At 44.2% G+C, this 24,484-nt stretch overlaps 2 protein-coding genes across 3 annotated transcripts in view; both read right to left on the minus strand.

Annotated features, from left to right (window-relative positions):
- plppr5b (phospholipid phosphatase related 5b) overlaps nt 1–24,484 on the minus strand; it is a 140,853-nt gene that overhangs the window by 45,672 nt on the left and 70,697 nt on the right. The window lies entirely within an intron of this gene.
- On the minus strand, nt 3,088–16,798 carry LOC147321403 (uncharacterized). Its single transcript, XM_086305325.1, has one exon. The coding sequence runs from the start codon at nt 8,164–8,166 to the stop codon at nt 6,508–6,510; it is 1,659 nt and encodes a 552-aa protein (XP_086161451.1). The 5' UTR covers nt 8,167–16,798; the 3' UTR covers nt 3,088–6,507.

Consider the following 24,484-nt stretch of genomic DNA (forward strand, 5'->3'; position numbering starts at 1 on the left):
TGCTACGAGACCATGACCCTATAAAAACAAGATTGTTAGGCTGTGTACCTTTAGCTGAAAGACAGTTTGTGTTCTGCTCTCCGCGTGAGAGGATGAAAATGTTTGAGAGGTGTTGTAAACCACAGTGCCACCTTCTGGTGTTAAGAATGTGCAATCAGTTGTAGTCAGTGGTATGGAAGACAACATTGTGTGACTAGCTTGTTCCTCTGTGAATTAGTATTTTACATTGTTGCCTTGTAAACAATCTGTCTGAGAGTATTCTTTGGTATACCTAGTATTTTAAATGTTATTAAACTAACATTTTTAGTTTGTTAAAATTTAATTGAAGCCTAAATAACTGATATTTGGGGTACAATGACTGTATTTTTTTGTCATTCAAGTCAAAGTATTTTGGCTTTAGATCAATTGGAGACTGTTAATGTTAATACGGATCTTTGCAACAATTAGTTATGAGAAGCGTCAAGAAAGTCAAGAAAAGTTACGCCTTGTTTTTATTGGACAAGTGTGAAGTGTCTGACTTTGAAGATGGAAACTGGCTGCAAGAACAGAGCAGTTAGCCAGTGTGGTTCATGCTTATTTCACATTAAGAATATAAACATGATGGCAAGGCCTACACTGAAGATAATATATGAAATATATTTCATAAAAAATTACAAGTGGTGAAATGTCATTCACTGATGCATCACAGCCTACTCCCACAGAAGTCAGTCATCTTAATAATTTTACCTCCTCACTATGTACGACTCTGGATACTTTAGTTCCTGTGAAAAATGAGGCCTCAAATCAGAAGTACTTGACTCCCTGGTATAACTGTCAAAATGCCCACTGAGATAACTCATCGGCTCGAGAGGAAATGGTGTGTCACAAATTTAGAGGATCATCATTTAGCCTGGAGAAATAGTTTGCTGCTTTATAAGAAAGCCCTCCACAAAGCCAGAACATCTTACTATTCATCACTGATTGAAGAAAATAAGAACAACCCCAGGTTTCTCTTCAGCACTGTAGCCAGGCTGACAAACAGTCAGAGCTCTTTTGAGCCAACCATCCCTTTAACGTTAACTAGTAATGACTTCATGAACTTCTTCACAAATAAAATTTTAATCATTAGAGAAAAAATTACCAGTAATCATCCCACAGATGTAATATTATCTACAGCTACTCTTAGTACCATTGATGTTAAGTTAGACTCTTTTTCTCCAATTGATCTTTCTGAGTTAACTTCAATAATTACTTCCTCCAAACCATCAACGTGTCTTTTAGACCCCATTCCTACAAAACTGCTCAAAGAAGTCCTGCCATTAATTAATGCTTCAGTCATGATCATGATTGAAGCTGTAGTTGGACTACAAAATCCACTTCTTACTTCACCACATGTTGTGTCTCCATTGTCTGTGAAAAATATCGCTGGAATTTGAAAGAAGAAGGAACACTTAGGGCCTTATTTGCTAAAGTCGACAGCAGCACAAAACCTGCTTTAGATGTAAAAAAAAAATGCTGGATTTATTAAAGAGGCACAGTATTAGTTTGGCGACTGACAGTTGTGAACATATGTGACATATGTATTTGTAAGTTTCACTATCATTTAAATGAGTCACACACATGTAAATGACAAAGTCTGTAAGACACAATTTACTGCAAATCGCATGAAATCCAAGTTTTATGCCTCTTGTGTTTTTGATAGTTGAAAATAAACTGTCCTATTAGCAAGAAGGGAAGATGTTATTGGAACAAGTGCATAATCACACTTTGCGTGGATGGCTCAAAAACCGAAACTTTGGCACTCTGAGTGTTTCGAGGTGAGTCCACTTACTGTTCCTCAGTAATGCTGCTTTCATGAAACAAAGCAGAAAAGTCATTTTCTCAGCACACAGCCAGTGTATTCCCTCTGCTGCATGTGTAACAAATACAACTGTTACTGCGTCAGGTCCAAGCCTGAATGTTGCACACAGCACAGTAACATAGTAACTGAGATGGCTTGTAATCTGACAATAATGTAAAAACATTATTCAGCTGTTCCACACACATTTCATGTTTACAGGGTGCAAGAGCTTGTAAAGAAACGCTACCTGATGAATCTTGCTCTGTGCCCGATGTCCTAATAACCCTTTACTCAGTCGTTTCTATCAGAAGTTGTTACTTATATTAAAAGCATATTGATTTTCCTTCAGCCTCATCTCATTTATCTGAGTTGCCTCGCTGTTTGCAGAGAGAAAGACGTGCGTAACCTGAGCTCACTCTGGATTACTTTGGTTAGCAGCGTTCTCCATCATGCTCAGGATTTTGAGCCACGTAAATCACATCCTGCAATTGTGACATCACAGTAATTTGCCTATCATATTAAATCTTTCCCATGGAATATAAAATTAACCTTATTTTCTTAAATTTAGCTGCTGTGTGACTCTGTGGCTGCACAAAATTCCCTCCATTCATCATTTATCCGAGTTGAACTGCACTGAAGTAAAAACTCATCCTAAGGACATTACAAATGAACACTGATTAACCTTAGCATACCTTTAACAGTTAATATAGATCATGATCTTAGGCTGATAAAGCCTTCTGTGTTCTTCGTGCAGTAACAACTCAACAGGAAGTAGTTTTGATTCCAGCTGTGTGATGTTCAGCTGTGAGTTTAACAGGCTGCTGTTAAAAATAATATCAGCAGGTTATGTCATGAACAGAAAATGCAGTTACAATGAACATTTACACATTCTGCACCACTTTGCTTATTCCGTTGCAATGAATTATGGGATGGCGTTTTCTCCTCTCCTTTCAGGATGGTCCAGAGTATCCTCTATAGGATGAAAACTTTGAAACTTTCTTTAGAATTTCGAGAATTCGAACAGATCTTATTCTGGCCACCACGCAGATACTTCTGCGGCACGCCTCTCACTTAGGAACCCTTCAAATCAGAATGCACTGAATGCATCCTCAGGTTGGTGGTGTGCTTTGTTGTGTCATACTGTGCAGATGTCTGCTTTCCTACTTCTTGATGTCTTTATTTTGGATTTTCTGTTAGTGTTGTTAAGATTCAATATTGAGGAAGGGTACAAGAGGTGATCGAAGAATAACCACACCGATCCGGCCGGGTGAAGTCAAACGATGATTTTAATGAATACACGCGTGGGAAGACAACTCTGTACGCAGACAGGAAGTAGTCTTCGACTTAATCAAAGCATGAACAGATATTTTATAGCATCAGGGTTTGTTTACTGACGCCCCTTCATGCGTCACAGACACATTTTATACATAGATCAGATCAACATCATCATGACTTTTCACCCAGAAAATCATCTTCTATTTTCATGGCTAGCCCTTCCTGTCTACCTTTCAGTTCTTGTCTTGTTCCTCTTTCTTGCCGAGACACCAAGAAACGGTTCCTCTTTTACCAAGACAATTTTGCAGTTACAGCCAAACATAACTAACCTCTCCTCTAAATAAATCTAACTTAAAGTGTGTGTGTGTGTGTGTGTGTGTGTTGACCTCACATGCTCTTTGTGTCACCTCTTCACCTACTGTCTGTGTCTCGTCCTCAAATGCTCTTTCTCAATTCACCTGTTGCACTTCTGACCTTTTACCAGACCAGAAGCTCACTGAGACTATGTGTATGTCTTCTACTAAATAAATGTTTTAATCAAGAACCTCTACTAAAACCTTAATATAAAATGACCTGATATAAGTGTTTTGTAAGCATGTATTGCGATTCCTTCTATGGCTCCAAGTCACTTGCACAATAGATTGTCCGAACATCGCGCCGAACAAAGCTTCCGACCCCCAATTAATTGACCGAGCTCCAACTCTTTAATAAGCACAGATATGCATTGTGTATAAAATAGTCATAGCTGCTTAAGGCCTTCTTAAAGCTATCTGTTACATTGTTCATGCTTCAGGTTTTACTGCTGGCTTTGGGTTGTGTGCCCCACAAATTAGGCACGTTCTGGCCTTTTCCAGTATCATCCTTCTCAAATCAGGATGCCACCATCGGCACAAATTTCTCTCCATCTGTTTCACTCCCACGTGACCAAGCCCGTGAGCCTCATTCACCTTTTGTTCCGCCATTTTGGCCGTTAAAGCGGGACGCCCATCTGGCCCCCTCCACAAACCGCCATCTTGCCAGGCTCCTTCGTTTTCCCACACCCCCTTTTCCTCTGGGGATGTCTCCTCCTGAGCCTGTCTAACTTCTTCCATGCTGTTAGTGCTAACCTCCTCTTCTGGGGTTACCTGCACCAGTTGTCTCTGTCCTTTGTAGCCCGCTGCTTCCTTTGCGGCTTCGTCAGCTTTCTGATTTCCTCTTGCCACCATACTGTCTGCTTGTGAGTGGCCTTTGCATTTTATAATACTTACCTCGTCTGGGTCCTCCAGGGCCTTTTTGTGACAGATGGGTGCATTAGTGGCCGTTCTGAACCCGGCTCTCTTCCACTGAGCCAGTTCCACATGAGCTGCTCCAAACGCATATGCTGAGTCAGTGTAGATGTTCACTCTCATGTTTTTAGCCAACCTCAGGGCTCGAGTTAGGGCTATCACTTCAGCTCTCTGGGCCGACTGTTGTCCCTCGATTTTTCCTTCAACTTGGGCTTTCTTAATACAGTCATGTGGTTCTCCTGACCCCATTAGGTCTGCCATATTTATTCCTTCATGTGTGAATATCAAATTTGGCGCCTCTAAAATTTTGCTCAACCTTTGTTGCGTCAGTGGAGTCATTGTGAATACCTGTGAGTTCACATAGGCCACTACACTGTGTGTAGTAAGCACTTTCAGTGGGTGTTCCCTCACTATATGTGCTGTTTTCTGAATTATCTTTGCTACTCCTGCTGCGTGTTGTGTGCATGTGGGATGCCTTGCTTCTGTTGAATTTAATCTTATGCTGACATACATAAGTACATCCCTACCTCCCCCTTTTTTCTGAAACAACACACCATTCACAACTCCCTTTGTTTCTGAAACATCAAGATAAAATGCCTCATCATAGTTAGGTGTGGCCAGATCTGTGGCTCTTGACAAATCCTGTTTTAGTGAAATGAACGCTGTCTCTGTGTCCGGCGTCCAAGGCAATTCAGCCTTCAGATTTCGAACACCAACTTTCTTGATCAGGTCCCTTAAAGGGGCCGTTTTACCCGCATAGTTCGGAATGAACTGCCTACTGTAACCTGTCAAGCCAAGAAAGGAAAGCAACTCCTTCACAGTTCTTGGTTTTGGATGTGTCAGAATTTGGTCTCTGTGTGTGTTCATTAACCCCACTGATCTGTGTGCGATCACCCGGCCCAGGAATGTTACCTCTGGCCGGACCAACTGCAGTTTTTCTTTGCTCACTTTGAAGCCACACTCCGCCAATCTGTTCAACACCACGAGCAATGCTACCGTACAGGCCGCTGCTGACGGGGCTGCAATAAGAAGATCATCAACATACTCTATTAATGTACAGCCCCCTGGCAGTTGACATGGGGACAATGCCTCTTTCAACACCTGATTAAAAATTCCTGGTGAGAGTGCAAAGCCTTGTGGTAGGCGTGTGTACCTAAATTTGCGGCCTCTGTATGTGAATGAGAAAATGTCTCTGAGTGACTCGTGCAGTGGGAGACAAAAGAATGCATTCGCTAGGTCAATACATGTGAACCACTATTGGTCTTCAGTTTTGTGCTTCTATTATGGTCTGTTAAATGGTATGTCAGACTTCAGCTGGAACAGGACAGGCGAACAGTTAGCTAAACCTACATCTGTGGGCCCTGCGGACCACAAAGTACCAGGCAATTTTGAGAGCTCAGCTACTGCATCAGGATGATCCATTCTTTCCCTGCCATGTATTCTGGAGATTTCTTTATGTTCTAAGATCACTGCATCGTTGGACAAACAAGTTATGCGATATATTTTACATTTTGGTGCATACCAGACATTTGGAATTTGGGTGCTTTGCCAGCATGCGTTGTCCAGCGCCCGCTTGACCATTGGTCCCAGATCTCTTGGCCCATGACCCTCGTGGACCGCCAATGTAATGTGAGGGGCTGAATCCTCTCCCACATTGTACCAAGGCAGTTGTTCATCAGTAAATTTCACAGCCGCGGCCACACCTTCTGGTCCAACATAAATGTTATGTGTTTGCACATTCCACATCTGTCCCTCAAGATCAGACTGGAACTGTTCCCGATAGATATCGTTATCTTCCCTATCATAAAAGAGTGTAACGTGGAAAGGATCTCGCGGGGGGGAATAGACAGCCAGGCTCATTATCCAGGGTTTCCATAGCTGATAATGTCTCAAAATGCCTTCTTCCACTAGCCTCCCCCAGTAGATTTCGGCAGTGGGTTGTTCAGAGTTCTGGACTAAATATTGAGTCTTTGAAGGTGATCCCAGTTTCACAAGCAGGTCCCTGCCCATGAGATTTTCCAGGCACCTGTCAGGACACCACATATTGGTGCTTCAAAGTCTGTTTTCCCAGCTGTGTCAATGCTGGATCATCATCATTGACAGCATAGGTTCTGCCGTCCCCACGCTGTTCAGTTTCTCCGGGCTCCATCAGTATTGCTCCCCCTCCCAGCCCCAGTCGGCTACTGGGTACTGGGGGGCTGGTGCTGCATTCGGGTTTGGAGCTTGATGTGCTCCCCTGTAAGCAACTCTTTGTCTTGGGCCTCCTCGTGCCTGGGGTTGATAGCCTCGCCTCTGATAATTTCGCTGCGATTCAGGGCATTCTCGGGACCAGTGTCCTTCTGCTCCACAGCTGTAACAGCCAGTCCAAGACACATTATTAGGATTCCCTGGATTCCGAGCCCTTTGTCCTCCCCTCACGGATCCACCACGCCCTCTCTGCGGTCCACCGGTCCCCCAATTCCCTACGGGTTGACGCTGCCTTGGTGCATTGGCGGGCCAACGGTCATCAGGGTAGAGACCCGGATCCTGATCTGGCCAGTCAGGCACAGGATCGGGCTGAGGCCTTGCCACCATTATAGTCTTATTTAGTTCTTTCGGTTCTTTTTTCTTCGCATTATATTTTTCGCGAGCCTCACCCAGCTGCAGCCTAAGCAGCTGCGCCTGTGCTTCATCTAACTCTTTCTTTTGTTTGTTCGTCAAATCCTGTTCCTGCTGAAGTCTGTGGGTCACATGTCTCTCCCACTGCACCGAGTCTGCAACGGCAAAATCTGGGTTCTTTTCCAAATCAACTGCAACCTGATTGGGCAGCCCTGCCAGCACCGCCGAACGAAACCACGCTCTACTTTCACCCTCCTTCCCCGGATGTATTCCTATTTCTAACAACCATTGTTCCTTTGCTTTAGCTAAAAACTCTCTGGGTGTGTTTTTGGGATCCCAAATAATTTTTGGAATGGCTCCAGAGTTAGGAGTTGGGTCCTTCTCCCGAACTGCATCTGCTAAGTCACTCTGCACCTCATGATATTTCAGGTCATTTGCATATCTGGTTGTTTGAGCTATCTGCTCTACATCTGCTAACCCACCACCCAGCATACAACGTCCGGCCAAAGCGCGAAAGTCGCCCAGCGCTAATTCTTCTCCTTCCCAATGTTCTCCCTTGGTTATTGGTGGAAGTTGTTTAACCAATGCTTCCAAATCTCTCACCTTATAGGCGCGATAAACTGGTTCGTTCTTTGGACCTGCTATTAGAGGCAGACTTAAACCAGGGTCAGGAGCTCCTTGTTCAAAACTCACTCTTCTACTCTTCCTCAACTTTCCTTTCCCCTTTGAGCTCTTAAATATGGGCTGTCTCTGTGCTTGGTCTCTCTTCACACTTCTTTTCCTCAAAATTAGGCTTGTACTTGGTTGGGGTTCAGCTCCTCCATCTTCGTCCTCCTCATCGTCTTCTTCTTCTGATGACGTCGCACGGTCTTCATTCTCCTCTTCTGGCCCTCCCTGCATTACTCTCTGCTTTATAACCTCCAATGCCGTTAATGCCTCTATGGACGCACGTAGGGCCTCATGCATTTGTCCATACACTTCTCCTTCAGTTTTTAACACCAAGCTCAGAGGTATTTTATCACCCAGCCCTTTCTGTTGGGATGTAATAGGTTTACTTACCTCAACCTCCATCGCTTGGCACTCTTTCTCTGCTGATTTTAATACTCCAGGGGAAGCCAAGCGAACAGCTTTCTTAAGCTGTTCGAGCTGATCCTTCAGAGGTTTGCATCCCCTTTTCCTACTAGGTGTCGCACCCGAGCTGTCAGCCATTCTCTGAAACACAGACTTACCTCTTCCAATGGCGTTGGTCGACTCCACCTTCTTGGTCTAGGTCACCCAGACACGCTTAACTTTCGGTTTCAGTCTTCGTCTCGCTGCTCTCGCAACCACTGGCTCCTCTTCCCCTGCTCGGTGATACACAAAGTTTAACCCAGCACTTTAGACGCTGTCCTCGCGTTCTCAAGCGTTGACACTCAATCAAAATTATTCGCCCTCAAAGTGTTAATATATGACACCAGCAACCCTTATGCGCAACGTGCTCACCTCCGTATACTTACCTCTCCAATAGTTCCTCGGATTAGTGTTTTTTCATTTATTGTAAACCCATTAACGGCGCTGCGCGTCCCTTATATACTTTACAGCAACACACCCTCAAGGGTCCCTCAACTTGTCCCGTACTAATAAGTCTAAAACCAAGAAATCACCTTTATGACATTATGTCAAAGCTTTCTCCATGTTGCACAGCCTGCCACAGGTTTAACAAAAAATCGCTGCCCGAGAAGGCTCCCACATATCAAGGTGGTCGTTTTCACAAACTTCCAGCAGACCCTCAAATAAACAAAAACAACGACCCAGGCAGGCTTCCAGTTCAGCCTCCTCAATTTCTATGCACACTGAAAACTCATGGGGAGATTCTTCTGTCTCCCCGTGTCCTACACAATTCACCTCCAAATGATCCCCTACAATTGAAATTTCAGTGTGGAATGACGCAGAGATTAACATTTCCTTATTTATTCACTATATGTAACCTGAATTTTCTCTCTCTTATCAAATAACCAAGGTTATCTTTACAATTTGTTATTGAACTACTAATTAAGTTGCTTTTTATGGTGTCCGTGATAAACTGCCCCTAAAAAGTCCACTTTATTGCGTGCTCATTGAGTTACTTCTATCAAAACTATTTAACAAGTTCAATTTACACATACTCATTAATTTGTCACGCTTATTAGTGGCTCATGGTTGCTTAAAGCCTATGTCTGACTTGACCACAGAGTTAGAGCATCATTCAATCCTCTCAGGATGACCACTCCATTTACTCTGCATCCAGTCAGCTCATGAATTAACAACCCTTGCAGACTGTAACCCTTTTATTTTTTGTTTATGCCTTCAAATCCACCTTAAATCTTCTTTACCTAAACGTTGGTTTTAAACACAAACAATTCTTATATTCTATTTTGAAACGCTGTCACCATTCATATATTTACAATGTTATTATTTACTAAGCCAGCATTTTAATTGCAGACATTTATCCACATTTGCAAACAATAGTTATAGAGCTGAATGACACACAAAACCAAAAGCATAGTCCTCTCATGCGCTCTGCATCAGCTGCCTCATTTGCATGCACACACACTCTTCATCTAAGAATAGCAGCAGGCAGTCAGTGCATTGCTGACTCGACCCACAGAGATCTTTTTTATTACAGAGACGTCTTATATTTACAACTGCACAGATTTTAAACCTTTTAACACCTATCGAATTTCGACAAATTTAGCATAACCGTTTTTTGCGATCAATTAACCAGTATCAAGACTTTAACTGTTTCTGGCCTCATTTCTAAAATCCCTAACTCAATTTAAAAGCGTCAACCAACCCAAACTTTTTTGAAGTTTTAGGTTAAAGTTACACGCCCGAAGTCCACTTCTGCTGGCCAAAAAAGCGCAGATACCGTTTCAAACGGTAAGGAGACTCTAACTCCTAGCTTAATTCCGGGATGCCCTGTACCCCACAGCTAAACCACACTGAACTAACCCTCTTCGCCGAGAGGTCAATGTCGCGCGTCCACGACAAGGAGGGAGCGTAACCTCCGGGCTCTGCGCTTCCTAGCAGACTCGAACTGCCGTTCTAGAATAATTTATAATACTTTGAAACAACAATCAACACCCGAAACAAGTGTATAACTGAAGCAGGTGCAACCTAGTGGTCAAATGGAGACTCCAACTCACAAAATGACCGCTCAGGTCCACTCTTATGACCAAATTTGGACTCTAACCAACACAATAACCAATTCCCTACCAAACTACTTGAGACTCTAACTCAATTTCTTTGGGACTTCAACCCAGTATTTAAACTTTTCTTATCAGACTCTTAACTACTTTCATTTCTTCTTAGCAGAACTCTAACTGCTTCAACTCATGAGATTTTCATCAAAATCAAAACAGACATCCACCAGTAACTTCAGTGAGTAGACTTAAATTTTATCATGTCCAATTTGGCACACTTTGGAAATAATTCAACAGGTAGTGCCTTACCTTTTGGATAAGCCGGCTTATGCCCACTCACTTAGACCACTGGAATTCATGTCTGCCCGTCAGACCACCCAAGACCCCGGATTTCTCCGTCCAAACCTCCAACTCTCCCTCCTCAATAACCGGACGAAGCCCCCAAATGTTAAGATTCAATATTGAGGAAGGGTACAAGAGGTGATCGAAGAATAACCACACCGATCCGGCCGGGTGAAGTCAAACGATGATTTTAATGAATACACGCGTGGGAAGACAACTCTGTACGCAGACAGGAAGTAGTCTTCGACTTAATCAAAGCATGAACAGATATTTTATAGCATCAGGGTTTGTTTACTGACGCCCCTTCATGCGTCACAGACACATTTTATACATAGATCAGATCAACATCATCATGACTTTTCACCCAGAAAATCATCTTCTATTTTCATGGCTAGCCCTTCCTGTCTACCTTTCAGTTCTTGTCTTGTTCCTCTTTCTTGCCGAGACACCAAGAAACGGTTCCTCTTTTACCAAGACAATTTTGCAGTTACAGCCAAACATAACTAACCTCTCCTCTAAATAAATCTAACTTAAAGTGTGTGTGTGTGTGTGTGTGTGTGTTGACCTCACATGCTCTTTGTGTCACCTCTTCACCTACTGTCTGTGTCTCGTCCTCAAATGCTCTTTCTCAATTCACCTGTTGCACTTCTGACCTTTTACCAGACCAGAAGCTCACTGAGACTATGTGTATGTCTTCTACTAAATAAATGTTTTAATCAAGAACCTCTACTAAAACCTTAATATAAAATGACCTGATATAAGTGTTTTGTAAGCATGTATTGCGATTCCTTCTATGGCTCCAAGTCACTTGCACAATAGATTGTCCGAACATCGCGCCGAACAAAGCTTCCGACCCCCAATTAATTGACCGAGCTCCAACTCTTTAATAAGCACAGATATGCATTGTGTATAAAATAGTCATAGCTGCTTAAGGCCTTCTTAAAGCTATCTGTTACATTGTTAAAGCCTCGTCTTAGCCTGCGGCTCAAAATAACTTCCTGCTTCTTTCTGCATACAACTTCCTGTCAGCCTGCAACTCAGTCTTTCTGAAAGAGACACTGTTTAAACCTTGGAATGCAATATCCATGCTGCAGATTATATTATTAATGCAATGACAATTATTTAACAATAGCAGTAAAATAATTTCCCTCCTCGACAGTGTTCAGAGGTTTTCTTCCTATGCTGTCAACATTTTATTAACCTGTGTGGTGAAACCCGAGCAGACAGCTATGACTGCATGTAAATATGAGCTGATAGGTTAAATCTGTCTTTCTATTTGTTTCCCTGTATTTAGAGATGTGCTGGCAGAACAACAGTACTACTGAAAAAAAGAAAAAAAAAGAAAAAGAAAAAAGAGGAAACAGCCAAACACAACAGATATACAGGAGAGGAAGTAGAGACAGACAGTAATGGCCAAATAAAACAAATAAGTGAGGTAACAAGCAAAGGGTGTCGGGAAACGAGTGAGAGGAGAGCTGAAGACAGAAGAAGAAAACAGAGAAGAGTGAGGAGAGATAAAAATGTGTTCTGTTATTTTACATTTTCCTGCTTTTCTTTAATTGGTTTATTTATTTTAATTAATCAACGTATTTGTTTGTAACCAGGTTAAAACTGAAATTTATTAAAATGTGTTGAAATATTCAAAACGTGTAAATCCATGTTAAAATATAAAATATAACATTCTGGGTCACAATGTGTTACGTTTAAAAGCGCATTTGCACTTGTTTTAGTGAGGCTGGCATCCTGTTTTATTGTGAAAAGCTTTGGAAGAGAAAGGAAATGTTGTCACTGCTAGACTGCTATGAAAGACGTTGCAACAGAAAGTATGAGAAGTTGTGCAAGTGTGTACGTATGACCTAGACTATGTGCTCGACACGCTTTGTCAGTGCATGCATTTTACAAACTGTCGGTGAGAAGCTGGGGACATCCACCGTGCAGCTGCAACCGCCATCATGGAGATGTTCGCTAATCATCTGCAGAAAACATGGCCTCTACCCATACAGAGCCTATACATAAAATTTGGACTATAAATAGCCCTTACACAGAGGTCCTATGGACGTCATTATTTGACGACCAGCTGGCAGTTCAACCTCTCCCTGAGTCATGTCACGTTTCCCCCCAGTCTGAAGGCCTCCGCTATCATTCCCATCCCCCATGGACCCACAACCCCAGAAGGCCCAGCAGCAGCTGCAGTTCCTCTGTGTGCTGAAGTAGTATAAAGACATAATAATTGCCTTGTAAAAGCATCTTGTTACATCGTGTTGTATTCAGTGTTGTAAATCCACAGAGAGCAGCAGGTCAGCTCTAACGTGGAGCTCACATTAGAGTGATTGTAAGTTGTGGTTCTTCTCTCCATGTTTAGCCACTACAACTGATCTCAGGGTTCACCCAACCGCTGAATCTCAGTTTAACCCCTTACTGCTCTCATTTCACTGCTTAGTGGATGCAAAGTCACCCTCTACAATGTAGGGAACAGAAAATTTTGTTTTTTTCTTCAAAATTCTCTTTCATTTCTTCCTACATAACAGATTCTGTCATGAACTGGCTGTGTGGAGGCAGATGAGGACCCAAACGCAAGACAAAAAGCTGAACTCAAAATTACTGCTTTATTGCCAGAGCGTTCTCACTCCCGAGGCGTAACATGTCGACGTTTTGTCACGTCCCGCGGCGTTCCTGAGGAACGCGAAAGGAGACCTTCGGCGTTCTTATGGTACGCGGCGGGTTATGGCTGGAATCCAGTGCAATGACGCTCCCGCGGGAGTAGACGTTCCAGCCCTGTATTCCAGCCCTAAACCTAACCTTATCCCTAGCCCTGACCATAACCTTATTCCTGACCTTAACCAGGACTTTAATGATGTTAAATAGCGTGTTTCTAAGCGATTTGAAGAATAAGAGCGAACATGTGTAGGTTCAGTCCAGACGGTTCTCATATTTCCTCTTTTTCCGAGGTCGTCATTTAGGAACGTGGTGGGTAGCCGAAAACGTAATATGGTGACGATTTGTCACCTAGCGTAAAATGTTACGCTTTGGGAGTGAGAACGGGTTGTTATTGCAGGCTTCACAAAGAAACAGAACTAAACTGGGAATGCTAACTGAGGACCGAGGGAACACATAAAAACACACAGGTTCGGGGAGGAGACATTGACAACGAGACACCGAACTGAGGGAGACATGCACATAAATACACAGAGGGTTAACGAGGGAAGTGGGAGCACACGGGTAACACAGCTGACACAGATAATCATAACGAGACAGGGCAGGAGTAACACAACACTGACGGGACACTGTCAAAGTAAAACAGGAAGTACACAGAGGTGCAGACAGGAGGAGAGAGACAGGAGAGCACAGGCATAGCGGGCTGGGGAAACATGGAATAAAACACAAGGAGGGGAGGGGAGGGCTCACAGATACAGAGGGGCACACAGGGGGTAAAAGTCACAAGGAGGAAATAAAATAAGGAACAACTTAACAGAGCAACCCAGGAACCATGGCCTAAATAAAGAACAAAATACAAAAATACATGAAAACTAAGAATGCTGGGCCAACATGGCCCAGGATCATGACAGATTCAGTACATTTCAGTGTCATCAGCTGCTACTTAGCCAGTATTTTTATGTAAGACAGTGGACTGGTTACAATGGTTAAAACAGATCAAACTTGTCAAGAATGTAATGTTTCAAAAATGAATTGTTGAGCACAGGGTTCTTATCTGAACCTGTGAAGCCCACTGCAGCTACTAATTTGCAGGGCAAAGAGAAACAAGCTCAGAAACATTGCTCTGGTGGGCCAACAATTGTTCTTATTTAACCATAAACCAGACAAAAGAAGTGAACATCGAGCTTTACCGTCTCTAATCACAACTGAAGAGAAAGAATCAAGTGGAGTGACACAGCCTGGAGCTTCTGTCCTTCCCTTCCTCCTAACCATCTGGGCTTCAGAGGAATTGCTGTAAATAATATATCATATGGCCTGCTGACTGAGTTACAACAGACTGTAAAGCCACATTATTTTTAATCATTACACCAGTGCTAGGTCAGCAATCTGAACATTTAACACAGCTGATGATATTGAAACCATCTGAGGAATTCACTGTATTTCTGTTACAAATATTCAGAAACCTTTACAATCTGTGATTCATACAGCAGCAGTTCACAACAGCAATTATCTAAAGGGACTTTCTACTGTAAGGTAAAGAACCTGGAGATTTTAAACCTAACAATCACATGACCCCCAATGGCAACGCCTCCAGAACCAGGCTTAAGGAGGGTTGTGGGTGAGGGGTGGAAGACAGGCTAAGAGTTAAATTATGACTAATAATTAAACACAGTGGTGGTGTATAAAACACACAGAGTGTGTAATAAGTTGAGTGAAGAAGTAAACATTAAGCCTGCCTCCCAAATCCAAACTGGGAGCTGCTCAAATGAATAAAGGCAGTGCTTACAGTTGCACACTGTAGGAAGCAGCCTGGTTAAAACATATTCCAAGATTCTTTATAGTGTTACTGGAGGACGAAGTATGCAGTCTAAAGTAAGTATTTGGTTAGACATCATCTTTCTAAGACACCATATTTCCAGTCAATTTGACTAGTATACAAACTGGAACGGATTAATTGCAGAAGGGTGTGAAAACAATGTGGTCTTAAAATGCTTCAACATACTAGGGGTGAGAACCAGAGGTAGGTCAGAACATTCCTTTAATCCAATGTATTTAGGAATGGCTGACCTGGTCAAAATGTCTCCTGAAGTTCAAAACTGAGAAAAGGTTATTTAAATAAACGTGATTTAAATAATCGAACATAGTTTTTGCTGTTCGACATGCTGGTCTGAGTATTCCAGAAACGGCTTAGCTACTCAGATTTTCCTACATACCAACTTCAGAGTTTACAAAGAACGGTCTGAAAAAGAGAAAAGATCCAGCGAGCAGCAGTTCTGTGTGCAAAGATGCCGGACTGATCCCAGAAGTCAGAGGGGAATAGCCAGACCTGAACTCAAATAACCACGTGTTAAAACTAATGCATGCGGAACAGCATCTTAAACAGATGAGCGACAGCAACAGAAGACCAAACAGTGTACAACTCGTGTCAGTCAACAACAAGAAACTGAGGCTACCCTTTCTGGTACAACAGTGGAATGGTAGGGTCAGAAATGGGCATAATCACTATGAAAGTATGGACCTATCCTGCCTTGTGTCAACGGTTCAGGCTGCTGGTGGTGTAGTGATGTAAGAAGAGATATTTCCTTGGCAGACTTTGTGCTCTTTGGTTACAGTTCAGTTCAGTCAGTACTAAATAAATGTATAGTGTATAGGATTATAATTGGACTGTTGAAGAAGCTAGGGTACCTCAGAGGTACAAGTAGAATATACAAACTCCTCACAACCAGCCCCAGCTAGAGCTTGAATCATGACCCCTCTTTCTCTGAGGTGACAGTATGTAACAAATCCACGACCCGACCACATCTCACCGCTCTTCGGCATACTTTCTTCATTACGGTTGCTTGTTCACACGCGGCTGCAGCTTTTCAGGCACCAGCCAAACACACACCAACAACAACAACAAAGCTCAAGACCCAGTACAGACGTTTAAGCTGGCGAGTGGATGCCGCTCAAGTGCGTCCTCCTCCACCGCAGCTGCGCCGCTGACCGCGCCCCGACACACAATACTAAGCAGTGCACCACCATACTATAGGGAACTGATTTGAAATGTGCAGTCTCGAAGTGTGTGAGAAATCACTTGACATTTTAGGAGGACAAAGGTGAGGAGCCTCTGGCACCGTTAGCCAGAGCTGATGCTCTGTCTGCAGAAATACCACCAACAGCCTGCAGCTCTGTAGGTGGAACAACTCCACCACAGAAAACGGACACACATTACTTTACTGTTTAGTCACTTAAGCATTTGCAAAATGTATTTTGTCAAATAGCTGTACTCCTGACTGGGATGACTTCCTATATACTAAGCAGAGCTAGACTGGGTAGCATGTCTTACAGATCCAAATCTGAATGGCTTCAGCCAGAAATGTTGCCAACCCTGCCCTCACACACCTCTTTTAAACTGTTAAACTGTATTTTGTTTTAATAAATGTAGAAGTCTGTTTTTTTCGAATCCAGTTACTTAAATGAGGACAGCCTAAAGATATTTGAGCACCCATACACACTGGAGCTGTTTCCTGGACAACAACCGTGTAACATATGTATGTTAATATCTAATTATGGCCTTGTTTTGGTGCCACCATCACCCTTGGATCAGACAGGAAAATGATGGGTAGAGAGAAAGAGAGAAACAAACTCGTATAGATGAGAGGAGGCGTGTCTGTGTTTAGCTTCACTCTCGCATGTCAGGGTTTCTGGGTCGTTGACCCAGCATTTTCAGTTCATGTCCACTGTTTATCCTCTGTACGTTCCACTTCCTGTTTTGTGTTACGTTACTCTGTGTGCATTATGTTCTAGTTCTTATTCCATGCATCGTTAGTTCAATTGTGTTCAGCTGCTCACTCACCTGTCACCTATCAGTCATTGTTCAGCCAGTATATTTAAGTCCTCAGTTCTCTCCTGGTCGGCGTTGCGTCATTGATGTTGTCACTGCTGTCTATGCCCCATGTTTGCCTTCCAAGTCCAGATCAGTCAGCCGTTCATTCAGTCAGCCAGCCAGCCAGCCAGCCAGCCAGCCAGCCAGCCAGCCATCTCCTGTTTTCGTCATTCCTCCCTCACAATAACGTAACACAAAACAGGAAGTGGAACGTACAGAGGATAAACAGTGGACATGAACTGAAAATGCTGGGTCAACGACCCAGAAACCCTGACAGTACCCCCCCTTCAAAGGCCGGCACCCGACGGCCAAAAGAAAGAAAAACCAGAACAGGGTGGGCGGAGGGGGCCCAGGACGGAGGGACGGAGTCCGAAACAAAAACAGTTCAGGTGGGCGGCCACGTGGCCCGTGGCCGAGACGAGACATTTCAGGTGGGCGGCCGCGAGGAAGGCGGCGGCAGTCGAGACGAGACGGGTCCGGTGGGCAGGAGGAGACTGGACTACAGGGGACTGGGCAGGAACAGGCTGGACGGGAGCGGGCTGGACTACAGGCTGGACGGGAGCAGGAGGGTGAACTGATTGGACTGAGGAGGCTAATGGATAAACAGGGGTCGGTGAGGCTAATGGCTGAGCTGAGGTTGGTACGGCTAAATGCTGAGCTAAAGACTGAGCTAGTGAGGGGGATAAAGCTGCAGCTTGGGCTAGTAAGGCTGGTGTCTGAGCAGGGGACACCCTGCATCGTCACCGTGAGTCCTGCGTTTGAGTCCTTCTCTCCACATCCACTCAGCAACCCCTGACACACATCTGTTAGCCTCCAAGGGTCTAACTGTACTTTCTATTAACCACGCACACACACGATGGACCAAACAGTTCTATTTCTCTCTCTTTCATTATTCTTCATCTTTTTTTTTTTTAAATTAATCAGGACTTTAAAAATCTCATGCTTTCCAACTTTGAGTATAAAATATTTGCATAGTAGAGTGGTGTTTTGCTAGGCTATGTTGTGCAGTTCTTTTCTATGACTGGATAAATGAAGACATTTTTGATCAACAACCACTGATCAATGTCCATGAGTACCTTTCACAGAGAGTTGGGGAATGGCTGCAATCACAGCATTGTAAGATGGTGACAGATGTACCCTTAGGCCCCCTCCTCGATTCAGAGATGGTCTTTCCCGTTTCATGTAAATGGCCTCCTTGACTCCGCCCACAAACCAGCGTTCCTCCCTGTCCAGGATGTTACATCCTCATCATTGAAAGAGTGTCCACTGGCCTGTAGGTGTAAATAGACTGCAGAGTCCTGGCCTGACGAGGTAGCTCTTTTGTGTTGTGCCATCCGCTTCACCAGAGGTTGTTTGGTTTCCTCGATGTATAAATCCTGGTAATCCTCCTGCACTTAACAGCGTACACTATGTTACTCTGTTTGTGTCGGGGACCCGATCCTTGGGGTGGACCAGTTTTTGGTGCGGCGTGTTTTGGGCTTTTTTTTTTTTAGAGAAAACGTGTCTTAACTATTCCAATATTCCTGACACATAAGGGATCACTGTGGGTTTTCGCTTAGTCGGCAGTTGTTCTTCTGTCCTGGATCGGCTGGAGCTTTCTTGAAACGTTTCTCGACTGAAAAACCTACTTCCAGATGAACAGAATCAACGTTTTGGGATATTAACAACAAATTTTACTTCTAACTCATCCACTGCAGAATGATAAATTGAATTTGGATTATTTCAAATTAAATAAATGTCACCATAACCTGGCCACAACCAGGTGCTCTCCAGGAGATTTCAGACAGAGTGACAAGAATTATCAGAAGAGTTGTGTGAGATCCAAGGACCACTTGTAGGGAGCTACAGAAAGGTAGCTCTTCACAGTTCTCCTGAAATCAGCAGGTACCATTGTTTCAAAGAGAACAATAGTAATGGACTCAACCACAATGGCCTGTTTAACATAGTCTGGTCAGACGGGCCAAACTTGAACTCTTTGGATGGCATAATACACACCATGTTTGGAGAACAAAAGGTGCTGCATATCACTCCAAAAACATCATATGAACAGTGAAGTCTGGAGGTGGGAACAACATGGTAAGGGGCTGTTTTTTTAAGAAACGGCACTGACATGTACAGAGACGGTCTTGATCAAAATCTGATGCCATCTTCCAGGATTATGAAGTTGAAATCGGGATGGTTCGGCAAGACAATGATCCCGAACACACAGGCAAGAAAACTCTGAATTGGTTTCCAAGAAAGAAAATTTCTTGACCTGAATCCAACTGAAAATCTATGGAAAGAACTAACAGTCAGATCTCATAGAAGAGGCCTACTGACTGTTTGTGTGGAAGAATGGGCCGAATTCACACCTGAGCAGTGCATGCGACTAGTTTCTTCATACAGGAGGGGTCTTGAAGCTGTTTTTGTACGCAGTATTAAATAAATTTCAGCTTTTTCAATACTTATTTTACCTGCTGAATGTGTATGCCTGTCCTTCACTGAGTTAGGGTGATTTTCCATCACACAAAATACTATCAACTTTATAATTATATCAACAGAACAACCTGCTATCCATCCATCCATCTTCATCCGCTTTATCCGAGGCCGGGTCGTGGCGGCAGCAGCCTAAGCGTTCCTCCGTTCCAACCTGCTATCTCTACTGTAAAATACATACACCCTGTATAATATAACTTAGGTGTCTGGGTGCAGGTTTCCTTCTTTATTTGATTACTCTGAAGTGTCTTGGTGAGTGTTTCATTGTCAAGCCCTATATTTCCTTTTTAATCACAGACATTGACAGCTGTCTGCAGAGGCCTGTCAGCAAAATGGAGAGTGTGACATGACATCAATCTCTCTGCCTTGCCAAGTTTAAATGGCTTCCTGTGTTATTACTTAGGGGGATCTGTTCATTTGTGTTTGGCATTTCATATCTAATGTTATTACTGAAGCATTCATCAAACAGACTGCCAGAAATCTGAGTGAGAGTATTAACTGTGAACTCTATTAAAAATAGACCTTTTTTTGTGCATGAAAAATTAGACACAACACTGCAATGGGATGATACCACTTAATCTGACTTTGCTTCCATTCTGGTGTCAGCTACACACCAGTATGGCTTCAGTAGCTTCCATGGTTGGAATGTTATCATGTTAACAGTACAGGGGTGACTGCAGCTCAGTAGGCAGCGCACCCCACCTACTAATCAGAAGGTTAGTGTTTTGATACCTGGCTGCTCCAGTCTGCATGCCCAGGAATAACTTGGGCATAACCCCAGGTTGCTCTACGATGTGTTCTTCAGGTGTGAGTGTGAATGTTAGACAGAAAACATTCTTCTGAGGGTAGACAAGTACACTATTAAAAAGTGTCCAATACAGAAGGACAGACATATATAAACTTACCACCAAAAGTAAGAAAATTTGTGTTCACTCAGTTATTTATTTGTTGTAACAATTCTTCTTGGCAACAAATCTTAAACCATTGGAAAGCCTGTTTCTTTCCCCTGAAATGGTGCTGCATTTGTAAAGATAATTCATCTGTGGGTTAAACAGCCTGCGACAGACTGGCGACCTGTCCAGGGTATGCCCCGCCTCGCGCCCTGTGACAGCTGGGATAGGCTCCAGCGCCCCCCGCAACACTGAAAAGGAGATGCAGAAGCGAATGGATGGATGGATGGATGGGTTAAACAGCAGAGTTGAATGCACCCTGTTCTGACACCCTGACAATCAGGTGCCTGATTGGTGCCTATTTAGTAGCACCTGTGAGCATGGACCCTGCTACAGCGATCAGACAGCGTCTGCTCTAAGCATGCCACATTTGACAGGGCCTGTGCCATAAGGCAACTTCAAGCTAGAGTTCTTCAAAATGAAGTTGCAGCATTATTTAGAGGGAAGGCTAGTACCATCTTCAAATTGAAGGCCAAGGGCATGACAAGGTGAAAAAGGTTTGCTTAAAATTATTGCAAATTTATTAAAAATAAAAAAAATAAAAATATAACATGCACAAAAGTATTCACAGCCTTTGCTCAATGTTTCAATTCAATTCAATTTTACTTACACAGCGCCAAATCACAGCAACAGTCGCCCCAAGGTGCTTTATATTGTAAGGTGACCCTAGGATAATACATACAGAGAAAAACCCAACAATCATATGACCCCTTATGAGCAGCACTTTGGTGACAGTGGGAAGGAAAAACTCGCTTTTAACAGGAAGAAACCTCCGGCAGACCCACACAGCAGGTGTGGACGTGAGCTGGGGCTCACAGGTGCCATGAAAGGCAGGCGGTGTGCAGGACCCCACTGCATGCTGGCCTCTGGTGGAGATGGGGCAGGTCCCGAAAGCATGCTGGACTCTGGCACGGTGACCCCAGGCTTTATCTGCGGAGGGCTCTCCCTTGCTCTGACCGCCAGCTCCAGCCAAGTAGGTTTCTGGCGTGCTTCGACCTCCACCGGGTCAGGCTGATCATGTCCCTCTGGTGCTTCAACCTCCGGCTCAGGCCAAGCCGGTCCCCCGGACGCCTCCACCTCAGCTTTCCAGCCGCCAGCCTCTTTATGCTTGCGAGGCGTGATTGCATATGGCGCTTAGGTGCATCTGCCTCCCCTGCAGCGGCACTGCAGACCACACAATATACAGATTGTACTGTACTATAGTGTTCAATGGGAATCATCCTAAATAAACACAGTGACTATGCAAGCAAAAGTGTTCTGCTGTTATTGTGTCTGTGGAAATGCTAGAGAAGTTTTGTGAAATATTATGTGTAAAATAAATATTTTATAGAAAATCGCGATTTTGTGTAAATGTTAATTCGTTTAAGCTAAGCTATGACACAGAAACTAAAGTAAGTGTGTGAAGTTACTCTATGGAAATTATAAATACTTCACAAATAAAGAACATGGAACAAACTGAGTAGCTACTTCTTGAGTATCAAGTACTAAAGAAGCAGACAGCACTCATCTTTAAATTTGGCCGTCGCTTGTATATTAAAACAAACCCTAGAAAGATGCCAGAGCACAGTACAGTATCACTCCTGGGTAAAAAAGTGAGATTTTAAAAGACAAACAGTCTGTCACAGCTGGAGAGAAATCCTTCCCGCTCCACCACAATCACCCACACATGCAGGGCCTTGGGGTAAAGGTATGTCACCAGGGTGCAGGGTAGGCACCCCCGTCCCCTACTGGCTGCCTGTGCCTTAATTTTATCTCACAACTTAGACATTCATGCCTCCCCCCACTGCAGGGAAAAGGGTAACACCACCTGGGTCTGGGTGCAGTTCCCCCTCCAGGGGCAAGGGTACCTAGACCTGGGGTATAGAGTACGCTTGGGGAGTGTGATCGTGTGTGCAGCGTCTCTTTATGTCTGTCTCCACGTTGGTTGAGTGTGGAGTAAGTGCATATGAGAGCATGAGGGTGGGAATGGATGTTTGTATCTGTGTGTGCCTGTATAAGATAAGATAAGAGATAAGATAAGATAGAACTTTATTAATCCCTCGGGTGGGTTCCTCTGGGAAATTCGATTTCCAAAAAAGCACAGCACCGACAGAAGTTACAGAGTTATACACACACACATATATATAAATACAGAGACAATATAAATAAAATATACGAAGGGGATAAATAGAATAAATAGGAATAAAAATAAAAATACAAGTGAATTGCACATTTCAAGTATTGAGTCTATTGCACCGTTGACTATTTACAAAAGTATTGCACAAAAGGTATTGCACAGTGAGGTGAAGAGGCACTACAGCTTAGTTGTTCCCCCCTCCTTTGTCCTCCTGTTTCCCCTCCCTCTCCCCTCCAGAGAGGAGTTAAACAGTTTGATGGCGTGTGGGACAAAGGAGTTTTTAAGTCTGTTATTCTTGTCTTTGGGAGAAGCAACCTGTCACTGAACAGACTCTTCTGGTTGTTAATGGCCGTGTGCAGAGGATGCCCAGCATTGTCCATCAGTTTCTTTAATGTCCTTTTCTCTGCCACTGTCACCAGAGTGTCCAGCTTCATGCCGACCACAGAGCTAGCCCTCCTGATCAGTTTCTCCAGCCTGGATGAGTCCCTCTTTGCTGTGCTGCTCCCCCAGCACACCACAGCATAGAAAAGTACTCCAGCAACCACCGACTGGTAAAACATCCTCAGGAGCTTCCTGCAGATGTTAAAAGACCTCAGCCTCCTGAGGAAGTACAGTCGGCTTTGGGCTTTTTTATACAGGTGCTCTGTGTTGCATGACCAGTCCAGTTTATTGTCCACCCACAGCCCGAGGTACTTGTACTTGTTGACCACCTCCACCTCCTCCCCCTCTATCTGAACCGGCAGTGGACCTGCTCTAGACCTCCCGAAGTCCACAACCAGTTCCTTAGTCTTTGAGGTGTTGAGTTGCAGGTGGTTTGTGTGACTCCATGCGACAAAGTTCCTCACCAGACTTCTGTACTCCTCTTCCTGATCATCCCAGATACACCCCATGATGGCTGTGTCGTCTGCAAACTTCTGAATGTGGCATAATTCAGAGTTGTAGCAGAAGTCAGAGGTGTACAGGGTGAAGAGAAGAGGGGACAGCACAGTTCCCTGTGGTGCTCCTGTGCTGCTGACCACTGTGTCAGACGTGATGTCCTTCAGCCTGACGTACTGTGGTCTGTCGGTGAGGTAGTCGGAGATCCAAGCCACCAGGCAGGGGTCCACCTCCATCCTGTTCAGTTTTTCTTGAAGCATACAGGGCCGGATGGTATTAAAGGCACTGGAAAAGTCAAGAAACAGGATCCTGACCGTGCCTTTTCCCCCATCCAGGTGTGAGTGGGCTCTGTGTAGGAGGTACAGGATGGCATCCTCCACTCCGACACCCGCCTTGTATGCAAACTGTAGTGGGTCCTGGGCATGTTGTACCTGTGGTCGGAGGAGGTTGAGGAAGAGCCGCTCTAGAGTCTTCATAAGATGTGACGTCAGTGCCACCGGTCGGAAGTCATTCAGCTCATTGGGCCGGTTCTTTTTGTGTATGTCTGTGTCTATATGTCAGGTTGGGTGTCAGACGCCACCTCTCTGGGGACATCTCAGGCCCTCCAAGATATGCAGGCCTATCTCCCCCCACCACTCCCCCTGCCAGTGGCGGACTCCCTCAGGTATCGGTGCGTTGGTGGTTCTTTGTGTCTGGATGGGCGTCCAGGTATACAGCGGCTCACTCCTTGGTGGCTGCTTGTCGGGGCCTGGAGCCTGGGGCTCGCTCTGGCCCCTGTGGGGGGGTGGGGTGCCCCCGGCCTCTCGGCCTGGGGCTCGGTCACTCAGGCACAGCTGGCTGCCGGCGGAGCTCACGGGCGCGTCACTGCAACTCCCCCTGGCTTCTGCTCCGCGGCTGCTGGGTGAGCCCTCATCTGGGACTCACGGCAAAAAATCACGGTTTTAGTAACGCAGTAACGCAGCGTTCCTACGGGAAAGTAACGGTAATCTAATTACCGTTTTTGCAATAGTAATCCCTTACTTTACTCGTTACTTGAAAAAAGTAATCAGATTACAGTAACGCGTTACTGCCCATCTCTGTACAT

The sequence above is a fragment of the Aulonocara sp. 'chitande type north' Nkhata Bay genome, linkage group LG9 (assembly GCF_057382095.1).
Source record: "Aulonocara sp. 'chitande type north' Nkhata Bay isolate Kocher_YH1m ecotype deep benthic linkage group LG9, A_spYH_male_GT1.1, whole genome shotgun sequence".
Taxonomy (NCBI): domain Eukaryota; kingdom Metazoa; phylum Chordata; class Actinopteri; order Cichliformes; family Cichlidae; genus Aulonocara; species Aulonocara sp. 'chitande type north' Nkhata Bay.